General features: G+C 42.4%; 3 protein-coding genes across 5 annotated transcripts in view; 1 reads left to right on the forward strand and 2 right to left on the reverse strand.

Annotated features, from left to right (window-relative positions):
* Positions 1-5,379, forward strand: part of LOC125882892 (PARP1 binding protein) — a 21,692-nt gene extending 16,313 nt beyond the window's left edge. For all 3 annotated transcript variants that reach the window (XM_049566849.1, XM_049566850.1, XM_049566848.1), the window contains exons 10-11: positions 2,732-2,918; positions 3,441-5,379. In XM_049566849.1, the coding sequence (XP_049422806.1) occupies positions 2,732-2,918; positions 3,441-3,772 (519 nt within the window). In that variant the 3' untranslated portion in view covers positions 3,773-5,379. The remainder of the gene's footprint in view (positions 1-2,731; positions 2,919-3,440) is intronic.
* A 10-nt stretch (positions 5,380-5,389) lies between these two features.
* pmch (pro-melanin-concentrating hormone) lies at positions 5,390-9,403 on the reverse strand. Its single transcript, XM_049566924.1, has 3 exons — positions 9,141-9,403; positions 5,695-5,836; positions 5,390-5,537 (listed from the first exon to the last, which is right to left on the reverse strand). Exons 1-3 carry the CDS (start codon positions 9,378-9,380, stop codon positions 5,488-5,490), a joined length of 432 nt encoding a protein of 143 aa, XP_049422881.1. The 5' UTR covers positions 9,381-9,403; the 3' UTR covers positions 5,390-5,487.
* btbd11a (BTB (POZ) domain containing 11a) overlaps positions 6,969-25,712 on the reverse strand; it is a 364,442-nt gene continuing 345,698 nt past the window's right edge. Inside the window, exon 18 of the transcript XR_007448417.1 lies at positions 6,969-7,019. The gene's annotated coding sequence lies outside the window, so the exon portion shown is untranslated. The remainder of the gene's footprint in view (positions 7,020-25,712) is intronic.

Consider the following 25,712-nt stretch of genomic DNA (forward strand, 5'->3'; position numbering starts at 1 on the left):
TGCTGATGATATTTTCATATTTTACTTGAGTAAAATTTTGAAAGTAAATAAAAGTCCTGCAGACTTTTACTTTTATCAGAGAATTTTTACAGTGTAGTGTTACTTCTTCCACCACAGCACACACTCCACAACTGCTGAGTCACCCAAAAAACACTGACAACACCAGCTTTAGATTTTAAGGTAGGGCTGCTGCTCTTTTAACATGAAGCAGCTCCACTGTGTGAACTCCTTTTGAACATGTATGCTAAACACATTTTGTGAAATGGCTCCTTTATTTGATTGCGCTAGCAGATGTCATTTTAGCTCCCCACAATCTGGCTGCCTTCCTGTTTGAGTGCGCTGTAATGGTCCCTGGGCAGCTCACCGCTTCCTGAACTCGGTGAGCGGAAGCTTTCTGCATCAATTTCACTTTGAAGATGCCATATCAGTCGCGTAATTCGACTAGCAAGGGAAACTTGAAAGGTTATTGTTTCCTGTTGTCTGCTGAATGACTTTATCCCAGACTTCTCCAGCGGTTTCATCATGCACTGACGTCAACTGGCACACACAGAGATGGACAGATTTAGTTTCTGCTTTTTGGGACGTTTCCAAATCTTTGTCTCGGTGCCACAGATTATCCAAACGCAGAAATAACCATCAAACTATTTCGTGTTGCTCTCCTGTGACGTGCTGTTTGTGAAAAGATGCATTTGATTGCATAATAGTGCATAGATTTTATTTCGGAGTGATTGCCTCAGTCTGTGGTGGTGATAATATTAATGGTGCACCTGTTCTCACTTCTACCACCTGCGTGTCAAGACGCAAGGCTGCAGAAATTGCTTGCACCTGCTTTTAGAAGTACTGTCAGGCATGTGTTGGTCAGGTGTTTGCAGCGTCAGGTCAGGCGGTGTGCAGAGGTTATTTCAGGACAGCCGTCTTCAGACGAATGAGGGCCGTCTGACCACACGGTGCCACGTTGGGCTCCCACCTGTTGTAATTGGATTAGATGTTATCCGTCAGTCATAGTTTGGCCGTGTTCACTCTTCCATCCCCTCCCATTGTTTCAGGGGCGTTTCAGATATGTTTTATTAGCATGCAACCAGGGCAGCATACATTTTTAGCTCCATTATTGAAGTGTGCCTTGTTCTTAGGGTTACTGTTGTTTTAGGTGCTCTTTTAAGAAGTTCTTTTGAAAAGCACAAAGGCTTTGATCCCTTTGTGCTTTACGGACCCACCCAGCTTTGCTCGCTGTATTTTTCCCTCAGATTTCTCCTCCCCACTGTGGCCCACTGGCCTGAAGGGTGAAATCCTTGGATTGTGATAATCCCAAGCAGGCGTAGATCAAACAGTGGTTTGAAAAGCTGTGGATCTGTGTGCCCCAGGGCCAGGATTGTAGTCTTCAGTATCATTCACAACTAGGCTGTCCAAAAAGGCGTTTTAATGAGGCGCTGCTCTACTGTCTGAGACGTGCAACTGTGATAAGATGTAAGAAACTGGTTTTCCTGTTTAAAGTGGTGTAAAGTAGGGCTGATGTGTAATTCGTCAACCTTTTGAGGCAGTCATCGACTGGCCTGTAGTCGGTGTAAAAAGTCATTGTCAAATAATTACAGCAGAATAGACTGATTCGGAACACTATCAATAACGCCTCACTCTGTCTTGTTGGATTTTTGGCGTCAAACGTCTTGAGACATTTTGTACTTCCTTCTCTCTTTAAAGCACTTGTTCTTCTAGTTTCAAATAAAATGTGCAAATGAGCATCAGGCCGGCTCAGACCAGGGTCTGACAACAACGCAGCTGTGCTTCATTGACTCTGATGCAGTTGTTTCAGATTTCCTTCATTTTCAGGCTGGTTTTGTGGATTTGGAGCTAAATGTTGTGCCTGGGGCACGTCGTGTTTCTTCCCTGTTCCAAAACCAAAATCAAACCCTGAAAAGTGTAGGGTTAGCTAGCTAGCTACTGAAGATATAGCCTACTGAATGTATACACATGCTGCTTTTGCTTTGTAATGATTATAACAGTGAAACAAAGACCGACCCTGCTGTACAGGAACCAGTGAAGGGAAGCAGGGAAACTTTGCTGATATTCAGCCAGCTGTGTGTCATCGCAGTGTGTGCAGATGAAGGTTGAAGCCAAACACTGTTCGTCTGCACACACTGCGATGACACACAGCTGGTTCATACTGGCAAAGTGCTTACTCTGACAGTTTGATGGACCATCACAAAGGGGCGGGGCTTAGTGAAACATCAGCCTAAAAAAAAAAATATATATATATAGTGCATCTCTAATGTCTCGGCAGTTTTTGGATGGATTGCCATTAAATTTGATTCAGATAGTAATGGTTACAAGAGGACAAATCCTAATGAATTTGGGGATCCCCTGACCTTTTATGTAGCACCATCATGAGTCTTGTGGTAAAATATCTTGCCATGAGATTTAGTACAGACATTCTTTAAAAAAAAGAGTGAGTCCTTGATCCTTTATGAAAGACATAAAGTAAATACTAGGACTACGAATTTGGCTTTTTGATATTGCCACACAGATGTTTCAGACATGACGCCTCTCTGGCAATGTCACCTGGCGTTCTTGAAATTTAATTGTGAATGGAGGTATTTTCTTTTGTTCTGAAAACCAAAACAAAAGCCAGAAATGAAGGAAACCTCAGCCACCTGCCCTGAGGCAATGATACTTATCATTAAATGGTGTAACCATATCATATCAGTTGGATTCATGTTTTTTTTTCTGTTTACTCCAGCCTAGAGACAAAGTCATTCGATCCCAGTTTGCGTGCACGTACAAAGATGAAGAACTGCCACTCAACCGGGTGCTGGAGTTCCCCAGCACCAGCCAGGTCCCAACCTGTGTGCACCCAGCACCCAAACTCCAAACCCTCCCAGCTGTGGATGAAGACTGCAGCTCTGATGTGGAGGAGTCAACCCAAGGTACAGAGTCAAAATTAATTTCATAAAGTCCTATAGGTACTTTTTTTGGTGCTCCACTGCATGCGGAGAAAAGCTCAAAATGTCAACACAAGCCGTGCAGCGTTCTCTTTGTGCTGGGTTAGATTTCTGTTTCCTCTGACGCCACACAGCTGGACTGAGGCCCAGGCACACCTTCTCAGCTCCAGCCTTGAACCCTTCCCAGCCCCAGCCCTGGGACTGGTACTTACCATCAGCCATGAAATGAACCCCTATTCTATAAAACCTGCTCACACCCACATCTGTAGTAAAAAACCAAAAAGAACACACACTCACACAGACTTTTTGCCCATTTCCCCTTCTGTCTTTTGTTCCGTGGGAATTCAGGCTCGGCTCCATCAGGTTACATGACAAATGTTCAATTTCAGCTTCACAGAATAAACACACAGCCTGCTTCCACCGGCAGCTAACGTCAGCAATTTCGTCACAGCTTTCTCCCTTTTTTTTCCTACCAGGTTGTCACACTTGCTTTTTGCTTTGTTTCAGTCTTTCCAGCCAAGTCTACATCTGAATGCCCGAATAAGGAGCAGAGCGGCGTGCAGCGGGGGGCTGCTCTGGCGCCAAGAAGTGGAAATGCCCAAAACAGAGGTGCAGGCTCGGGCAATAGGAAGAAAACCGCTGGCAATGAGACGCAGAGAAAGGGCAACAAGAGGAAGCAGGAGGAGTCAGAGCAACATGGAGGTTCAGAGAACGAGCCTCCAGAGAAGAAGCTCACTAGTGTCTCGGTCAAAGTGCCTGGCAAGAATGTCAGCAAGGCCTCCAGTAAGAAGAAGCTGATAGCTGGACAGGGAAAGCTAACCAGCTTCTTCAGAGTCTAACGGTTGTTTGTACTGGTTTCATGATGGTACAGTGCGAGAACTTTCTGTCAAGCTGTGTTCATACGAAGCAGCTGCAATTTTTTTGAAAAATTTTGTGTAGTACATGAATATTCTAATTAAGGCTGCTTTTAATGATGATTTTTAGTCCGAGTTAATCTGTTGACTGTTGTTTTAACAAATACTTTTTGGGAAATTTGCTTACTTGCTGAGTGTTTGATGACTCTACGCTAAATATAAAGCTACAGCTAGCAAATGATAAGCTTATTTTAGCATAAAGCAGAGCTAAAAGCTAGCCTGGCTCTGATAATTGAGATATAACAAGTTAATTAGTACAATTTAGAGGTGCTAGGCACATTTTTAAATCTTTAGACAGAGCTGGGCAAACTGTTTCCCTCCAGTTTCTATGTTAAGCTAACTGGCTAACAGTAGCATTTAGCATACAGATCAATTTTTATATGAAGTAGACAAGATTTTACAAGTTAATTAGTAAAATTTAGAGGTGCTACTGAGTGCCTGGTGTTGTCCCAAGTTTTAAAAATCCAAACTGCAATTCCAGTTTCTATGCTAAAATAAGCTATCAGTTAGCAGCTAACAGACTAGCAATTGCACTTAGCATACAGATCATTTTTGGTTTGTATTAGTTAGCTTTGGAGATTCTGGTTGGAAGCTTTTTTTTAAAAAAACTTTTTTCAACAGAGCCAGGTTAACAGTTTCGCCTAAATTCCACTCTTTATGCTAGGATAAGCTAATTGGCTAATGGATGCAATTAATGATGATTTTCAGCCTGTTGTTTCAAAGAATACTTTTTGAGAAATACTTCATTTGCTGACTTTCTCAGAGTTAGATGACTATGTGAAATATGAAGCTGGAGCTTGCAGGGCATTGCCCTATACTACGCTAAGTGGCTAGCAGTAGCATTTAGCACACAGATCAAGTTTTGGATGCATTAAACAAGATATAACAAGTTAATTGGTAAAAATTTAGAGCTGCTAGTGGGCGGATTTTTCAAACTGTTTCCCCCGAATTCTGCTTTTTATGCTAAACTGGCTAACTGGCTTTTTATGCTAAACTAGCTAACTGGCTACAAGTTAAGCTAACTGCCTGGTAGCTGTAGCTTCATACTCAGCAGAGTGCTATCAATCTTCCCATTTAACTCTCAGCAAAATCCTAAAATGTCAAACTATTAATTTAATCATTAAGTCTATAAAATGTGGATGAAAAGCACAAAGTCTTTATCTAGCTTTTTTTTTCTTTAAAAAGGACATGAACGTCTAATCGCTAATCAAAATTACCACTGATTAAGTTTCTGTTGATTAACTAAGCAATATATTGTTTCCACACTAGTTTAACTGCTATTTTTACCTGTTTAGCAGTGTGGAAAATGTGGGTGGCCACAATGTGAATAATCAGTATGACAGTACATCACTGGGAAATTGGTTAATACACTTTCTTTCATCGAGACAAGTCCTGCTTTGTGCTTGAAATGTAGCCTATTTAATCATTAGTTGTACAGTTTATTTAACTTGTAAAATTCCACAGCGAAAGTAACTTTGTAAATACAATGCACACTTTTCACTTTTAATAAACTTTTTTATTTTGTTTTACAAGTTTGTGAGCTCTCATTTTCTACAAGAAAATGCATTTCAGTGTAACACATACAAGGGGAAAATTTCTACAGCACAATCAGGGCAGGACGGCAGCACAGGGAGAAACATTTATTCTACCCAGCAGGGTCGGTACACTCTTCCTATCATACACCGCAGCACTGGAAGGGAAGAATAAATAAAGTGAAAAATACTTCAGGAACATCAAGAAATCCGATATCAGAACATTTTTGGACAGGTATTACTTGAGGGGAAAAAAAAGCTTTAGCTCAACTTTTTTTAGCATTAAAACAGAAACATGGGTTTACAGATACTTACAGTCTTGGTCGGTGTTTCTGCGATCAATTTTCAAACTGTGCTCAGCGGGAGTGTGGCTCAAGCTTTGGTCTGTGAGCAGAGGGAAGGACCGGGTGAAGGCCGGGTTCAGCCCACGAATACTGTGTCCTCTCAGCCCCATGTCCTGAAACACAGTATTGATCAGTGATTGCATGTGACACCGTGAGACCACACACATTTCCGTACGGCAGGATCTGAACTCTGGATCGTCGCAGCTTTCATGGATTATCTTTTCACTTGCAGCACAGGTGTTGGATCTGTCTTTACCAGCTGATCCAAGCCACAGGAACCCCAAATGGAAGAAATGTGTTTCCCCGTTTTTTTTATGATATCACAGTGGCCTGTTTTCTTCCACTTCCCCCCTTGGTTCACCCAGATGGCTTTGTTCTCTCCAACATGGCTGCCTGTTCCCTATTACCGCAGAGATAACCACCATGTTCATGACACACAGGAGACGCAACCGCCAGATAAACTCTTTACACATCGCAGCCAAACGTTTGAGGGAGCACAGATATATCATCATTCTTCCCACTGTGATTCCAATAAATCTTTATAGGCTTGTGATCATTTGACCTTTCAGCTAATAGTATTTCCCGATTTCCAACGCTGCTGTAAAAGTTTTTCATAGAGGTGTATGAAATATTGACTTAACAGTAGACACAAGGATGGTGACGAATGAGAGGGGTCAAATGTTCAGTCACAGGATGGAGATAATGTGCTCTTTGTTGCTGAACTATGGTTAGCTGCGGTTGTTTATGGAAAGAAATCTCATGCAATTAATAGTTATGATGCATGACTGTTACTGGCAGAGTTCAGTGACTGCAAACCGAGACTGGTCAGATACACTTTTTTATTTTTTGAGGGGGGATAAATGAGCTAAGAGTAGTCCAAATAGCTGGTAACTTTAGACTGGATTAATTTGTTGTTGAGCAAACAATGTTTAAAGGGTTGGTTCACTCAAATAATAAAAAAAAGATATGCTCACAGAGGTCTTCATGGGTCCCAAATGATGGACCTGAACCCTAATGGACCTGCAAAATTTGTTCCAAACACAGTCCCTTTGGGTTTTAAAATATAATATACCCGACCCGTTTTTGCCCAAGACATTAGAGACATGGGTTGACCTTCTCTGCAGCAGCCCTTCGTTGCATGATATTCATATATATTTACCATTGTTGCCTCATGTCAGTGTGGGTTTTCTCTGGGTTCTCCGGCTTCCTCCCACAGTCCAAAGACTGACTCTAAATTGTCCGTAGGTGTGAATGGTTGTCTGTCTCTATGTGTCAGCCCTGTGATAGTCTGGTGACCTGTCCAGGGTGTACCCTGCCTCTCATCCAGTGTCAGCTGGGATAGGCTCCAGCCCCCCTGGGACCCCTAAGGATAACCGGTTACGGAAAATGAATGAATGAGTGAATATATTAGAGACCTGACCTGGTATATGTGTAAGAGGAGAGAGACCCGAAACCCGGGCTATTTTATGGACTTCAAAAAACTGTTAATTTAGATTGCAACTAAAAATGCCGTTCTACAACATACTGTTCTTACACATTTTACTTGTCTAATAAAGTCTAATAGTATTTCAGATGTCTATAATGATTTTATTTTTCATTGTCATTTATTTGTTGTTGTGTTGTTAGCTTCTGTAACACGTTAACTTCCTTGGTTCTTGAAGCAATAAAGTACCCAAGTTTACTGTATCCTTCACAGATTTCCCAGCAGTTAGGTGTTTCTCTCGTAATCTGTGCTTTTCAGGGATTTTCTCGGACCCATACGGGTATTACACATGACGATAAACAGACGCAGAACCGTGGTAATGTAAGGGAGCGCTACCTGGACCCAACTTACCATAATTCACCTAACCCACATGGGTCCCAAGCCAGGTCTGATGGCTTCTCCATCTGGAAACAAGTGTCCTGGGTGACACGCTCAACACTGTCAACAGTTTTGACAGTTTTTTTCTGTTTTTCTTCATTAGCTTACGACACAGCCTCTTTAAAAGGGATAGCGCACCCAAAAATGAAAATTCAGCCATTATCTACTCACCCATATGCTGAGGGAGGCTCAGGTGAAGTTTTAGAGTCCTCACATCCCTTGTGGAGATCCCAGGGGAGAGTGGGTAGCAACACAACTCCACCTAATGCAGGCTGATGGCGCCCCAGATTCAAACCTCCAAAAAAAAAAAAAAAAACACATAATTGAAACCACAAAATATCTCCATACTCCTCGTTCGTAGTGATTCAAGTGTCCTGAAGCCCCGCCAAAAAAGTTGTTTGGGAAAACGTCATGTGAACTCTGTTTTTAGCCTCACTGTAGCCTGTAGCTCTGACTGCTTCTTTGTACACCGAGCTCACGTGTGCCGCTTGCGTGCAAGACCAGCGAAAGCACGTGAACACACATGAAGGCTACAATGAGGCTAAAAACAGAGTTTGATTGATGTTTTTCCAAACAACTTTTTATGTCTGGGCTTCAGGACACTTGGATCACTATGGACGAGGAGTATGGAGATATTTTGTGGTTTCAGTTTTGTGTTTTTTTGGACGTTTTAATCTGAGGCGCCATCAGCCTGCATTAGGTGGAGTTGTGTTGCTACCCCCGGGGATCTCTGCAAGTGTTGTGAGGACTCTAAAACTTCACCTGAGCCACCTTCGGCATATGGGTGAGTAGATAATGGCTGAATTTTCATTTTTGGAAGATCTTGCACACACATGAAAATAACCTGTGTGCACAAGATAGTTATCTTTAATTAACTTGTATGCGCAACATATTTAACACAAGATAAAAATTTGGCCCATTTTTACTATATGGGATTGTTTTATCTCAGGGAAAAAGACAAATGGAATCACGTATAATAAGATAAGATGTCCCCATAATAAAAAATATATAGCAAATGATGAAACAAACAATACAGCAACTTCACAACTTCTCAGGCAGGCAGGTATGTAAAGAAAGGTTTCTATACACTGACCAGTTATCCTCGGGGCCTCGTAGAGCAATTCCTATCTTTTCTAGCTTCAGAGAATATATATAGAATATATATATATATATATATATATATACATACATACATACACACACACACACACACATTTATCTTATTAATGACTCATAAAGTATCAGTAAATGTTTTGGTAACCATGATTTAAGCTATGAGTTACCCTTTAAAGGTCCAGTATGCAAGATTTAGGAGCACCTACTGGCAAAAATTAAATATAATATTAATAATTATGTTTTCATTAGTGTATGATCATCTGAAATTAAGAAATCAGTGGGGGTTTTTTTTTTTGGGTTTTTTTTTTACCATAGAATGAGCTGTCTATATCTGCATATGGAGCAAGTCCTCTCCCACAAAGTCCACCATGTTGTTTCTACAGTAGCCCTGAACAAACAATCAAACACTGGCTCTAGATTGGCTGCAGTGTGACACTTACTGAGGCGATGATGATTCTAGGTCTTCCATCTTCATCCATCTCGTTGGTGTCCAGCATGAGGCTTCGTCTGTACACAGGAGGAACCCCAGCAGGCTCAGACATGGGCTTGTCCCCTAGGAACAGGCCATCTTGCTCCGATAAGCTGTCGTCTCCTTTAGTTGCGGGCATGGCTGCAGTGACCGAGTGTCTCAGCTCAGAGAACAGCAGAAGAGTGTACAGAGCAGAGTAAACAGAGATCATGGTTTCCACAATGTTTAGCTCTCTATTAGCTGACGAGTGTTGTGACTGGGCTCTCAGGCGTCTTATATATTCACAAGGAGGGCAGTTCGCTCACAACTTAAAGCTGTCATGTAAGAAAGTGCCGTGTATCCTGCAGGGGTGCATCTATCTTAAAGGCCGGAGGTCACAGGAAGTTTAAAGGTCACGGTGTAAATCCATTAATAGGTGTTCCTTCATGAAATAAAAGGCTGAATAGCACTGTTTTGTCTGTTTTGAGATGTGATGGATTCAAATGGATAGAGAGGTGAAACATGGAGGGGCTGTGATTTCCATCACATCACAGGGCGGCATCAAGAGGGCTCACAGGAGGTCAGAGGGGCAGGAATTAACTGTGGATATTTTCCTCCAGAATCCACATGCTGAAATGAACCCAGCAGGTGAGAGGACAGAGACTGACTCCCATCACCCATTGAGTAGTGAAAGTGCGTCATTTTCTCTGAGCGGCATCAGTGGCTGAACATGATGGACCGGCCGAAAAGGTCAGTTACATGTATGAGAGGCTCGAAACTGTAGGAGCTGGTGTCGTTAATGTCGACACGCGTCTGCAGGAAGTGATTGATATTTTGAGAACTGCACTTTTTAACATGCAAAACTACAGTGGTGAACATTATACCTGCTTAACACCTATAACTCTATAAACACAAAGCAATCCCATCCCAAACTGTCATATTCTGACACGCCCTGGTGTTACTATAATGGCGCTTGGGACAGCCTTTTACACTGTATATTGACACAGAAGGGTCAGTGGATCTTGAAACAGAAGGGGTCAGCGGTGAGGTTTAGGCAACAAAACTACTTGGTTAAGGTTTGGAAAAGATTGTGGTTGATGTGACGATGTAACGACTGACCTGACAAAATAACTCAATGTTGACTCTTAGTTTTGCACGAGACACAGACACCAGTCTTCTGAGTCAAAGTCCTGTGCTTGTTGGGCCCATCTACTTCCCATCCCACTTACCCCACATGGACTGTCACTCTCTTTATACGACTTCCATTGCTCTGAATGTAATAATGGCCCTGATGGGTTTACAGTCAAACTGGTTGAAAGCCTTGTGCATCTCCTACAGATGCTAAACAGTGCCCCTGGCATCACACCGGTGACACTGCCCAAGCAGCATATTTTGACGCATTGGAGCAAGACTGGGTTGATAAACCGTTTTCTGCATATATGCACAACTTGTAGTTGACGGGACAAGAAACTTACGGGCTTCTGTTTGTAGTCAGAGTAGTACTGACCAATCATGTTTGACTGAGTCAATACTAAAAGTTTTAGTCCATTTGGAGAGCCAAAGAGGTGGAAAACATTGGCCAAAATCCAACCTCGAAATCCACCAGCTATCATCTGACGATGATTTAGCTTTTTATTGGTATTTACTAAACTATTTGCATTCATATGTAGATGTCTAGGCTTGCCAAAATGCTGTCTGGACCTGTCTCAAGTTGTTAATTGACTGTAAACAATGAGCAGTGCATGGAAGAGGATGTCTTAGCCCAAATATCTATACCGAATCTCCAGATATACTGAAACATGTACAGCTGCAGCCACATTTCATTCGGAGTCTACACACACAAATCGAACCCACTAGTACAAGACAAACCCATCAACACAATGATTATTTGAACTCTATATATCAAAATATAAGGCCACATATAGCAAGTACCCACTTTATGATTTGTGATACAAGAAGTGATTCACCTTAAGTGATGCCTACCTAACCGTTACCCTCACCTTAACTGCCTCTGTTTTACTTCAGTGTTAAATGCTAACTAAATTTTAACATAGCCTTTTTTTCAAGGCTTCCACTCAGGGAATAAAGGGGGGTTGATCTTAGACCAACCTATAGGGTGACCATATTTTGATTTCCAAAAAAGAGGACAGTCAGCCCAGCCACAAGATAGCCTACATAAATGATACTCGCAGTTTACTCAAAGATGCCTTATAATTTTAATATATTTAAAGTTTATATGCATGAATAGAAAATTCAGTTATATTACAAAATAATATCTCTCAAAGACAGAAATTCAGATAGGCCCCAATAGATAGGGGACACATACACACACTAGAGTGTGGCTACCCATTCAGTCCAAAATGTATAAATTGTATTTGGGCTCGGGTTGGATTCGGTCAGCTTTCAGTGAAAATGTAGTGTATAAATAAATAAAATCCTATTGTCTGTCCTGTTTATTGCTTGGCACACACACACACACACACACACACACACACACACACACACACACACACACATTGGCTGTTTGTTTCTACCTCCCGCCGCCCGCCTCCACCTTGATTAAACGCTGAAAATAAAATAAAAGAGGGAGACAGGTTTTTCCTATTTTATCTTATTTTATTATATTTCTCCCTCTCCCCTCGCTGGAAGCCTCAGAACTCCCACTGCCCACTCCCGTCTCAGACATGGAGGTCTCCCTCTCGCGGAGCACCCACAGCGCACGCCCGGCCTGTTAAATAGCCTGTAACCATAACAACTGTGTGACACAAACTCAGTGCTTTAGTAATTAAATAATGTCGGACTCGGTTCGGTTTCGGACATAACAAAACAACAAAACAGGTTTGTAAAGGAAAACCGGACATTATCATCAATTTATAAACATCCCCTGGACGCCCCGGACAGGACGTGAAAAGTGGACATGTCCAGGCAAAAGAGGACGTTTGGTCAGCCTACCAACCTGTAGGTAGTAGGACAAGTCACATAGCTGGTGGCCAGATCACATGCTCCAGTTGCAGCTACTTGGGAATGTTGGTCGTTGCCCCCAGAGGCTTAACATCAGCATGTTAACTTCGTCATTGGGGCTATGTTAGCATGATGTGCAGCCTCACAGTGCTGCTAGTATGGCTGTAGATTCTCTTTGTATTTTCTCATAATTTTTGTACGGATTTAACTAGATTTAGCTTTATGCTATATTTTCAAAAGATCTGGCAAGGACACTAGTGATGCACTGCTCCACCGATGACGTACTCTATCATGGAGTTCACTTGATTGGATAACAGGCTGCCTGTTGGGCGGTCCCTGGTTCTCCACTTGTTATTTCAAACAGGAAACAACATGGCAGCCTGCTCACAATCTTTCTGTTATTCTGTCTAAACAATCCACCAAAATGTATTTCTGAAAACATTTGAGGCAAGAAATAGGCAGCACCAATGCTGAAGCTTGTTTTATTTTAGAATTACATCGCCTAATTTGACAGCTTGCATCAAGTTTCATGAGCCAGCTGCATCGCAGTGGACAGACTCATCTGCATAAAATTGAATCTAGTCTATTTCCGCCAGTACAGACCAGCAACCGTAGCTCGACCCCTACCCCAAACTTGCTGCAACCATGGATGGATAACTAAATGGGCCTACCAGGCACAGGCCCATGGGCTCCGTGGCCTTCAGGTGCAAATTGTAATATTACCTATCACAGTCCCTGTCTCTCATTCCCCTCCTGTCACTCTGCCGCAGTGATTTTCCACTCTCCCTCCCTCTGCTCCACTCTACCTGCCAGCCACGCCCACCTTATCAGCCCAGCTCTGCTCACCTGCCTACACAGCTGCAGCTCATCATAATCAGCCCTGCATATAAGCCTCTCCAGCACTCTCACTCGTTGCCAGATTGTTCTTCAGCGTCATGCGAGACTTTCCAGCATTCTTCTCCTATCTGATCTCCCGGTGCCGACTCTGCCTGTTCCCGACCTGCTTTCCTCGTCTGCCTCCCGGTAAACTCACCTGCCTTCTGTCCCTGACCTCGTGCTCTGCCTCAGCGCTTCTGGTATCTGACTGCTCGGCTGGTAACGACTCCTCCGCCTGGCCTCGTCTATCCTCCTGCCTGCTCCCCATCGGTACCTCTGCCTTCGCGGACTGCTCATCTGGCTACGACCCCCCCCGCCTGCCTCCGACCACTCCTCTGCTCTCTCCCCGTCGGCACCTCCGCACGTGCAGCCGGCTCTTCGGGCCATGGAGCTTCCTCCTCGTCGTCATCGGCTGAAGTAAGCTACTTCTCTTCCCCTCACACCAAAAGAGAACTGAACTGTTTGGAGCCGGGGGCTAAGAAGCTTCCCCTCGGTTCCACGGCCAACTCCGGCCACGTCTCTTCCCCTCGTCTGAGCCCCAGAGACTGTGTGAGGGCTTTCAGCCTGAAGAACGAACTTTATTCTGTGTTTATTCTATCTGCTCCGTACCTTGTTTGCTGTGGTGAAAATAAAGGTCACTACCAACTGTTCCTGAGCACCTGTGTACTGCATTTGGGTCCATACCACACCCGTCTCAATTACCATTATTTGAAGAGACTCCAAATGACCAGAGACGCAAAGCCACATAACGACCACAAAGATGTAAACCACCACCAAGTCTGTGTGTCTTGCTCCTGTGGTGGTGGGGACCTTTGCATCTCAGGACCCCCTCGTTACTGGATCTCATGGAAATGCACCTTAAAGATGCTGGTAGGCAGGTTTTGCTGCTCTTGAATAGAGCCAGGTTTGCTGTATACCCAGTTTCCAGTCTTTATGCAAGGCAGTGATAGCAGGCTGATGGATGGACCCTCATATTTAGTTTATATATGAAGGTGGTGTCAATCTTCTCATCTCGCTCTCGACAAGAGATCAAATAAACGTATTTCTCGTATGTCTGAATTTGATATGCCACAGCTCTGTGATCAAGCCCTGGGAGCGTTTGATGGACAAGCACCCATCAGCTGATGATAAAAGGCGGAGGCAAATAAAAACCTAAAGGGCCTCCATGTTGACTTAGCTCCTCGCAGGCTTCTTCTCGGCTCAAAAGGCTTACCTTATTAACATCACAGGAGCCGTAGCGCAGGGGATGGAGAGCCGGGACATGAATAATAGCTATTGAACTCAGCTGAAGTGATTTTACTTGGAGCGGTCAGCCTTTATTTTGTAAGTATTATTGTTGGAGGGCGAGGACTTCTACTGAAGGACTGAACTTGTCCACAGGGGCACGGCCGTTCCAGCAGAAGCACAACTGAACTTGTGAGCTTCATGCTCTGTTGTTGTAACCTTTCTCGCTTTTTCTCTCTTTCTGATAATCTCTCCTTCCCTTTTCCCATATTTCTCCTGACATATAGGCTGTATTAACGTGCTGATATGGACGCTGCAAATCAGTGCCACCTGATCCAAAGCTTCTGGGCTCTATCAGCTATCTTGGCACTCACTGAGAAGATTCAATGAACTCTGAGCTGTGGTGAAGGTCTTTATCTGGTAACTGTGATTTTTCCCTGGTCTGAATTTCTAAGAAATCATTACCATAATTCTCTAACAAAGAACATTAGAGAAAAAAAAAGCCAAGAGTCAAATAATCTTATGAGGACCAGATGTGATTCGGTGAGTATCCATGAACATTATTTACTAAATCTTTATGTTTCCACAACACAGCTCGTCAAATCTTCAACCCATGCCAGTAAAGTTTATTCAACTACTGACGGTGCTGTCGCTGATTTATATTTGGTCTTGTTTGTACGCTGTTGTAATTGCGTCCAGATTCGATCCGGCCTTGTGCATGCTTTAAATTTTGAACCCAAAGAAGCTGCAGAGTAGTTTTTTCATCAGCTCTGTCAGCTGCTTGCATCACCTGTCAGTCGCCAGTGCTGTATTTCAATCACACCGCCGACAGCTTTGTGCATAAAGAGGCCTCAGAAGTCTGGGCCCTATGACATCAGTAGCAGCATTGTTTTATAATCCTCCGGGGGACAACACATTATTTCCTCGTCCTGTATTAACACGCTGCCTTTCATCACCGACACTCGTCTTCTAATAGAAAATATAAAGGAAAGAAAAAACAAACAGTGGCTCTGGTTCCAGGGAAATATGATGCACCGATGCTCAATGCATGATGTTCTATATCTGTGTGCTGCAGAGGCTTGAGTTGTGCCAGAGGCCGGCGTGCTGCATTCAGCAGAGATGCGGGTGCAAACGGGGGGGACCACATTTTGGGCAGTTTCTTTTTTTTTTTTTTTTTGTTGTTGCCCAGAGAACAGACCATGGTTTCCTGGAACAATGCAGCTGATGAGAGTCTCTCCAAGGAAAATAAGGCTCTGACATCATGGGTTCTTAAAGCACACAGCTGAGCCAACACTCTCTCCTGCTATAATCAAGCCTCAGTGAATTTCCACTGTCGACTGAAATTGAGAAAGAGGGAGAATCTCCTCCAATGGTTTAGACACTTTTTTTTTTTTTAAACAAATGCTTTAATGTAACTGCTAACATTCCCGCTGTAGTGCGAGGCTCACGGTGCACTTGTTGGACTCTTGTGTCTCAATTTCCTTTTACATCTGGCGTTGGCTCGCGATAACAATAAAATGTGACACAAGGCTACTTGTAAATTTGTCATGGACTCATCACTGGCCAAGACTGGATGCAAGTCTCCGGATATGAGAATACTTGGGAATGGAGACAACAAATGCTGAGTTGACAGGAGCAACAGTTAAACCCATAGACTCAGAGGCATGGACTCAATTCACATGACTTGGACTCAAGTCAGATTCAAGTCACAAATTTGATGACTTTAGACTGGACTTGACAAAATCAGACTTGCAACATGACTTTGGCTTTAACTCAAATGACTAGTGACTATACTTGGACTTGAGCCTTTTGACATGACACTACTTGATACCTTCCCCCCAAATCCAAAGAATAAAAAGTATGTTATTTAAAAACTGTGTTATGAATTAATTCATTTCCCTTTTATTTTGCTGAATCGACAAACATTAACGCTGTTCATTCCCAGCAAGTCAACTCTTGATTCCCCAGATGATCCACTTTGTTTGAACTAAACCCACAGCATCCAATCAAGTTGCAGGAAAATTCCATGGAAAAACTAACATTATGTTATGAAGCACCAGTTGGAACAAGTATGCAAGACATTCAGGTTCACATTATAGATGGAAGCGCAAAAACTTTAAACAAACTTTTTAAACAAAGAACTTTTAAAAAGTTCTTTGTTAAGTGGACTTCTCCGAGGTGCACTGACAAGTTGTTTTATTCGTTGTAGATCTTAATAATAATTCAGAGAAAGAGCAAAGCCGGCGTGCCTTGTTGTGTGATCAAACAGCATGTAGGTTGTTAGCTCTGAGGTTGCTGTTTTCCATAGCGAAGGGGATTTGAAAACTGTTGCACACAAATAGCGAGATGGGGGTTGAATGCTAGCCTAAATATCCGGCCACATAGGCTTAAAGCCTCTTTGCACCCTCAGTGGGCATGAAGTACCTACAATCCTTTATGCATAATTTGCTGGATTTGAAGGTAGGACCTCTTCAGTGACGCACACCTGGGCACTTGCTAGGCTGTTCCAATGCATGTTCACTGAATGCAAGAAAGAAGTCTTGCCTAATCTCTGTAGGACCCAAGTTGGAAGGACCTGTCCTACCAAAGAATCAAACTTGACTTTGAGAAGCACCGACAGTCTACATCCAGTTGGACTTGCAAAACAATGACCTGGTCCCACCCTCTGCATAGACTGTATAAGATAATGGATGCAGCTACCATGAGGTCACCCACTGGTTTGTGGACTCATGTTGTGAAGCCTTGAGTTCGGCATTTTGGCCGTCACCATCTTGGTTTTTGGAGCCAGAGGGGTTAGGGCCAATCTTTGACAGAGGATAGAGCCATGAGGAAGTGAGAGGTGGAGGGGCCCTTAATAATGTCTAACGTTAAGCCTTAATGAAATTAGCTACAGAGATCAAAACTGTGTTTGTACCAGGCTGTAAACATGTTTATTTCTGCTGTAAAGATGGGCATTTTAACATGAAGGTCTATGGGGATTGACTCTGTTTTTGAGCCAGCCTCAAGTGGCCATTAGAGGAACTGCAGATTTTGGCACTTCAGAGTTGGCTTCATTTTTCAGCCCTGGAGATTGCCATTTGGTTAAACCCAGCAAAGTGAAATCCTGTGTGTCCTATTGGGGAATAAAAAAAAATGAATGGAGACTGATGAAGCCTTACAACCACTTTTCCTGTAAAACAACCAGTAGAATAAGTAGTAAAATTGGTGAGTGTAGTAAAACAGACCACAAGGTCATTCAAAAGACAATTGTGTGCTTAAGATGAGGAGTTGAAGAGTGTGGAGAGATTGTGTTTCAGGGCTCGGTCCAAATTCTGTGTCCTTAGATGCACTGGATCCTGAGTGCAAGCAGATCAATGGGAACGGGTTGTGTTCCTTCCAGAACCATCCTGGTTCTTGAGGTTATTCAAACATCTTTGTGTTGCACTCCATGAGTCACCATGTAATCCAAAATTAGCACATATAAGAGGATAAACAGAGCATTTTTAAGACGTCCTGAAGTTTGTGTTTTATAATAATTACAACTGGATGATACTGTACGTCCGTATTCACTTTGATAATTGGCTTATTTGTGATGGCTTGGTTACCCACCACTGCCCAGGCCTCTCTGCACACAATTTCTCTCTGATTTATTTGAACTCTAAATCTTGCAAGCTTGCAGCCTACAATTGGACTATTAGGGTGAGATAATTGATTCTGTATTAGTCATGGAGACGGATGAAATAACATCCAGGATGGCCGGGATGACCGGGGCCTCGCCAACCTCCCTGCTGCTCCACATTTTGATCTCCGCCGTCTGCTGCGCGGCGGGCCAGAGAGCCAATTTATCAGGGTTTGATTGTTGTCCCACATACATCCGTTTAAAAAAAAGTGCTGACAGTGAGTGAGTTAGAGCTCAGGCGCTGTCACTGCGAGCATCCTCCAAAGAGCTGAACATGCAGCTCTGGCCTCAGGGAGCACCACGCCCCGTCGTGTTTGCTTTGGCAGACCCCGCCACCTCTTAGGAAGTATCACTTTGTCATTCAGCACACAGCTTCATACTGCACGGTGCACAAAGCTTCAGCTTGAGTTACAGCTTCATCTATGGCTAAAATGGCTTAAAAGATTTGCACACGCTTAAGAGAGACAAACATCTGCTTTGCAATTATCTGCTGTTTATGTGTCTGAATCCACAGGGTTCCTCATAAAAGCTGTAGAGTTTACCAGCATGATGTTGCATAATCCAAACAGTCATGTCTTTATAGGATGGTGTTCCCCACAATGCACATATGTGCATCTAGAAAGTGTTCAGACCCCTACACATTTTGGTGTGTTGCAGCCTCGTGCTTAAATCATTTAAATTCATGTTCCCCCTAATCATTCAATATTCAGTACCCCATAATGACAAAGCAAAAACAGGATTATAGGTTTATTTTGCAAGTTTATTAAAAAGAAAATGCTTAAATATAACACTGACATAAGCAGTCAGAGCCTTAACACCTTTGGCAGTGATTACAGCCTTGAGTCTTCTTGGCTATGACATGACAAGCTTTGCACAACTTCTTGGCAAACACCATGCAAGCTTTAGAAAGATAGATAAAAAGAATGTTTGGCAATATCAAAACATAAACGACAGGGTGATTACAAGACAGACTACATGTAAAATATTTAGAATTGTCGATGTTGAAATACACTTTTATTGTGGTCCTCCGTTGCAGTACGAGATGGCATTTTGAGAAGAGAGGTGCATGAAGGTACACGAAGACACACAGTGCCTGACAGAAGGGACACCACCAGTGTCTGGGTGGCATAGCAGGTCCACCTTACTTGCTGTCGATGGAAGAATTGGAGTTTGGGATTACTCATATGGATATTCAAAACAAGGAGAGCACCCATTATGAAAGGGATGATGAGTAAACAGAGTAAGATTTCTGGTTTGTGTTTAAACAGCCTGACTTTCTGAGCCAATTCTGTCACTGAGGAGGGAGCACTTTGTTTCCAAACTTTTACAGATGAACCGGCAACACGTTGGTGGTGTCTCCATGACAAAGATAACAGTCTTATTATGTATACGAAGAAGGATGGATGGGCACACAAACACAAAACCAAACTGCCATCACCAGTTGTCTGACTCAACATGCACAGGGAAACAGTGCAAGTGCAAGTGGCACTCGACCCAGGCAGTCCTTCTGAACATGAATCATACAGTTTGCTTATTTAACGGATGCTTCATGATGCAGTAAATGCCTATATTTGACTCGGCTTCTTGGTGGGAATGGTGTTGAACGTGATATAAGGTGGCTTGTGGATGTGACCGCTGGGTTAAGCTAATGTTAGCCGCAACAGAATAATATTAATGCAACATTAGAAGGGTCTCACATTGTGGTTGTGGTCTGACACCTTGATGCAGACAGTAGTTGCGTTTCCATTACAGTTTTGCGCAAAATAAATGCGATATTTCTAAAGTTTTGCCAAAGTACAATTGCGACTTGCAGGTGTTTCCATTAAAAGGTGTTGAGCCGTAATTCTCATTAAATCTCGTCCCGCGAGACTCCACTTTGTTTGCAGAAGTAAGATGGACATTCCAAATCTCTTGCGAGCTGGAACAATCATCTCGGTTGCCACTGCCGCTGTTGCAGTCTTCTACAACCGAAGACAAAGAGAGCGAGTGGTATTCCAAAGGCCCCGTTTATACGACAGCAATTTCAACTGGAAACGGTAAACTTTAGTTGCGTTTTGGCCGATCGTTTACACGACAGCGGCGTTTTGGGTGCCTGAAAATGCAACGATTTGAAAACGGGTTCCAGAGTGCAACATTTTGGAAACGGCAGCGTCTCCGTTGTCATGTAAACTTGCAATATGCAGTTCCTCTGAAAACAGAGACTTTTCGCACATGTGCATTACGGTTCCAGTCACTAGGCATGCCGACCATCACAACAACAATGCCGAGCTCTGTTTGTGCTGCTCACCCTGTTGATTTGAAGTGAAGTATAGATCTGTTACTGTAGCAACTCCACCTCGTCGTCCATCCAGACGAAGTTATCTGTGCATGCTTTCGCCATTGTGTCTTCTTTGTTTTGGTTTGTAATCACCGCATTGTAGAGGAAGGCGCTTCAGCGCAGGCACATGGTGTCATGCCGTGGTGTTGCTTTGCAAATTTACACTGCCACCCACTGGCCTGGCGTGCATACTACAGCGTTTCCAGTAGATTTTGCGGCTCCGTGTTATCGTTTCAATAACGTCGTCATATAAATGCATTAGTTTTTTAAAACGCAAAGGACAGACTTTTCCGTTTTTAGAGAAACCGTTGTCGTCTAAACAGGGCCAAAGGCAAAGTCCTTATGTGTGGCAGCGACCACGGATAAAGGATTTCTGGAAGAGGATCGTGAACGAGGAATTCACAGAGGACTTGAATGTCAGGTGACGCATATTTGCGCAAAAAAGTGTTTCCATTACACTTTTGCGATATACTTCTATACTGACACGTCTGAAAAACCACCTCGAGAGCGTAAAAACTTTTTCTCGATATCTGAGAGTTTTCTCGAAATGTAGGTGTTTCCATTACCAGTTTTTTATTGTGATATTTAGGTTTTGTGCATTTCTAGGGTTAATGGAAACTCACATAATGTTAGAGCACATATTTGGTGTAGAGAAGAGTTTTGTACGGTTTGTCAACTGCAGCAACCTGACATTGAATAAAACATTTAGGCAAGTTCAGACAGCTCTTGTACTACTGCATGTGAACAGGTCTTATTGGCTCAAAAAGCATTGGCGGTTGGTTTCTAACTTTGTCTAAGGTTCTTTGTATCTCATCAAAACTCAAACTTCATTCTGTCTTAGCGCCCCTCGTAGACAACCAGTCTCATGATGTCACCAATTAGCTTATAGAAAGATGGCTGCACCCTGCTGGTCATTAAGTGAAATACATCTTCTTTCATTCAATCTTTCACTGAGGGGAGCTGTCTGGCCACTGCCATTAAGCCCAGATCAGTGCAGTGATGGCTGTCCTTCTGGGCATTTCTCCCATCTCCACACAGGAGCTCTGGAGCTCAGCCAGTGTGACCATTAGATTCTTAATCACCTCTCTAAACAAGGCCCTCTCCCCTTATTGCTCAGTTTGGCCACGCACATGGCTCTAGGAAGATTTCTGGTTGTTCCAGACCTCTCTAATTAAAAAATTATGGCATTCACTGCACTCCTCTGAACCTTCAAAGCAGCAAAACACTGTTGTAGCCTTCCCTAAATCTGTGCCTTGAGACAAGCCTCTCTCTGGCCTTATAAAGCCTAGACACGTCCAATCAGCTGAATTGAGCACAGGTGGACTCCAGTCAAGGCGTGGAGACATCTCAGAGATAATCAGGAGCAATGGGAGGCACCTGAGTTAAATAGAGATGGGATTTATGGCTCTTTGAGGGGAGCTGGATCTTGGTGAGCCGTTCCTTTCAAAGAGCCATTCAAAAAAACTGGCTCATTTGACTGATTTTTATATTTATTAAGTTTTAAGAAGCCAGCCTGGTGGTAACTCATTTTATCTTGGAAATAATCACTGGGAGGTATGATGGGGTAAGATTTGGAACAAAATAATACAAAATTAGATATCCCACCAATATCTGAGTTTGAATTATTCTGAAATATTGATTATAACCTCATTTGACATGTGTGGACTAGATTTTAAAGTCTGATCTGGATTCATTGTAAATATTCCACAAGGTTGCGCCATATCACTCTGCTTTGACAGTGACATCACTATTTTGGATTTACCCTTTATATAAATTGTTTGTATGTGTGTAAAGAACGGTTCCCAGCTGCGACTCGGTTCCCATCGTTCATGTTAACGAGCCGTTCAATAGAATCGGTTCGTTCGTGAACGTCACAACACTAGAGTTAAACAGTCATAGTAAAGAGTCTGAATGCTTTTGTCAATGTGATATATCAGTTTTTTCTTTTTATTACATTACAAATGTTTCTACAATCCTGTTTTCTCTTTGTCATTATGGGGTTTTAAGTGTAGACTGATGATGGAAAAACAATGTAAAGCATTTAAGCACAAGGCTGCAAAATAAGAAAATGTGAAATGAGTTAATATTTTGTGAATGTAATGTATGTGCATGATGCATTAAAAGAAAAACTCCACAGCCATTTCTGTGATGTTGACAAGTGGTTTATTCAGCAGGAATGGTGAACAATTTGTCAGTATTTTTTTTTCTACAGAAGGCAATCGAGCACCATAAATAACAGCGCTGTAATCAAACAGTTTCTTGGACAGTGAGCTTCAGGAAATGACGTTTTCTCATTAAACACCTCACAGAGTCGTGAATCTCTCACTCCCACATTTTAGATTTTATTATTATTTCACACAAGTGACAAACAGACATGTCTGAATGATTCATAGTCACATGATTTGAAGTTGGTTGCTGTAGCTTTCTTCAAATATACCAGATACACAGAGGGACTTCTGTCTGGCTCACTTTGCTATCTATTATATTATAAGCTGTATGTCAGGTACCAGAGATGGTGTGCGAAGGGTGTTTTGTAGCTGCAGCGCAGTTTAGACAAGAATGGCAACACTTGATATTTACTGGTTTAGTTCATTGCATAATGATGCGAAGTGAGGCTTTGTTCTCATTAAAAAGTCTTTGGTTTGTTCTGTATATCTGGAAATCTGGGAGGACCAGTTTCTTTTTCATTTCAGCCGCCAGGTTGACTGATAGCATAATTTTTAAATTATAGACACCAAAGCACATATTCAAATTCCGATTTTTGGTTGTTAAAGATAAAAACACACTTTTAAATTAATCAGTAAAATAAGTTTTAATTCAGAGAGCTGCTGTTGGGGACTGCTACTTGTTCCGACAGCCCAAAATTCAGAAGCCCCGTTAGTCCAAAAATGTTCCGTTGGACACAAAGCCCGTTACTATGACAGCCCATTGTCTCAAAAACAAACGGCCATTGCTCCAAAGTCCCGTTTCTCAAAAAATATACACTTCCTGCAGTTAGACAATCCAATCACCAGAAAAAATGTTTTTCTCTGTTAACCACGGATATGGTTACATCTGTTAACAACGCTGTGGTTAATGTGTGGTTAGATTTAGGCACAAAACCACTAGGTTATGGTCTAGGTTTGGTGGCACATTTGTTGCTGGAAAAGGAGGGATGGGTCAGTGAAAAACGTTTGGGTTTGGTGGCTTAAATGCCACTGGGAAACAGAGCAAAGGTTGGTAAAAACACCTGGAATTGGCGGTTCAAATGGCAATTGGAAACACAGGGGGTCGGTAGAAACACCCAGGATCGTGTCTAAAATGCCATTTGGAAACACCATGAAGGGTTGATAAATTACCTGGGGTCAGTGGCTCAAACGGCAGGATTGGTAAAAACACCCTGGATAAGCTGCTCGAACGCTGCTTGGGAACTAAAACTAACTGCACGGAATATGTCTTTTGGAAGAAACAAGATTTCAGATCAATGGGGATTTGATTTTTGGATAACGGGTTGTCAAAGAAATGGACTTACGGTCCAATGGGACATTTTTTGGACTACAGGGGGTTCTTAATTTCTGGCTGTTGGAACGATGGCATGGCACCCAAATGTTTTGGTCAAAATAAATTAAACTCCTGGCCTATTCTTAAAGTGAGACTATGCAACATTCTGAAGAAATAACACATTCTCTCTCTTACATATGAAAAGTTGAATTCATAAGCAACAAAATGCACCCTTGCTCAATTTAATACACTTATGGGTTTTGTAACTACAGCCTTGTTTGGTCTAGTATGACCAGTAGCTTATGCAGGCTAATGTTAGCTAATGTTAGCAAACTTAAAGCAGAAGTTCGACATTTAGGGAAATACCCTTGTTTGCATTCTTGCCCAGAGTTAGATGAGAATATTGATAATGCGCTCATATCAAGCTACAGCCAGAAGCTAGTTAGCCTATCTTAGCATAAAGACTTGAAACAGGGGGAAACTACTTGCTTAGCTAGCTTGTCGACCACCATCGCTTTTCAAGGCTCAAGGAAAGTTACGTAACTGACCTTGTTTGCAGTTCAGGGTGTCCTGTTAACAGTTTTACAGACATCTTTTTTATAATGGTGGTCTACGGGGAAAAAACTTCTGGGGCTGCAGGGGGATTTTTGTGCTGCAATACAGAGAGTGGCCACTGGGAAAATTTGGAAAAAATGGCTGAGCGTTTCTCAGGGCCAGGAGTTGATTCCTCCTATTTCAGCTTTTTGTGCTAAGCTAAGCTAACCAGCTGCTGGCTAAAGCCTTGTATTTTACCAAGTGGCAACCTTCACAGCTGAAAAATGAAGCCAGCACCGAGGTGCCAGAAACTGCAGTTCCTTAAATGGCCACTTGAGGCTGGCTCCAAAAGCAAGTCAATACCCACAGACACCCATGTCAAAATGCCCGACTTTACAGCAGAAATAAACATGTTTACAACCTGGTAAAGAAACAGTTTTGGTCTTAAGCTAATTAGCTACAGCTAATTTCCCTGATCATGACAACTGTACGGGGATATCCAGCTTTCCGTTAAGTACATTTTGTTTTAATGGTTTTAAGCCTTTTTTCACTAGTAAAGGTTAGCATTAGCATTATTACACATAACCATAGCTGTAAATGCATCGCGCTAACCAAGCTAGCAGCAAGCAGTCGGGTTATCTTCACCTTTTCGTCCAAACACGGTCACAACTAGCTCCAAAAATCCAAGATGGCGACAGTCAAAATGCCAAACTCGAGGCTTCAAAACGTGAGTCCACAAACCAATGGGTGTCATCACAGTGGCCACATTTTTTATTTTATGCAGTGCATTTTCTGATCTAACTCTCGGCAAGAAAGTGAATTTCCCAAAAATATGAACGGTTCCTTCAAGCTAGACGCTGTGCGATATTAATGATTAAATTCACTGACCTTAAAACTTTTCTCTACTTGTTTTTCTCTACTAGTCTTGTTACACTACATTTTAACGTGTCACAGATAAACATAATGGTGTCTGACTCTTGAGAATCTTGGGGAATGAAGGCAAATTTAATATGCCATTATCCTGTAATTACCACTTGTAGCCACAGTGGCTGCTGTTCAGCAAAAGCTACGTAGTCTTGTGTGTGTATATATATATATATATATATATATATATGTTTTTTTTTCCAATAATCAATACCTTGGCTTCCAGTGAGGTGCATGTACACACACATCTCAGGGCAGACAAAAGCACACCATGACTTTTAAGAATGTCAATACAATTGGAAGAATCACAGTTCACAGTACTTTTGTCAAGTTATTTGGCATAAGGGATCTATATTGAGAAAATAATTCAAAAACAGTAGAAAAAATAGCATTTTGCCTTCTTGGGACCACAACATGGTATTTTCTTCTTTTTTTTTAATCTCCATGCATTCACAGATTTCACACAGATACATTTACTCGCTTACACTACTACCTTATTGAAACAGCTTACAAATAAAAACACTATTAAAATGGTGGCCACAAGGCTGTGCAAAAGGGAAGACCTCCGATGTAAGCCCTGCCATCTGTCT

The sequence above is a fragment of the Epinephelus fuscoguttatus genome, linkage group LG22 (assembly GCF_011397635.1).
Source record: "Epinephelus fuscoguttatus linkage group LG22, E.fuscoguttatus.final_Chr_v1".
NCBI lineage: Eukaryota > Metazoa > Chordata > Actinopteri > Perciformes > Serranidae > Epinephelus > Epinephelus fuscoguttatus.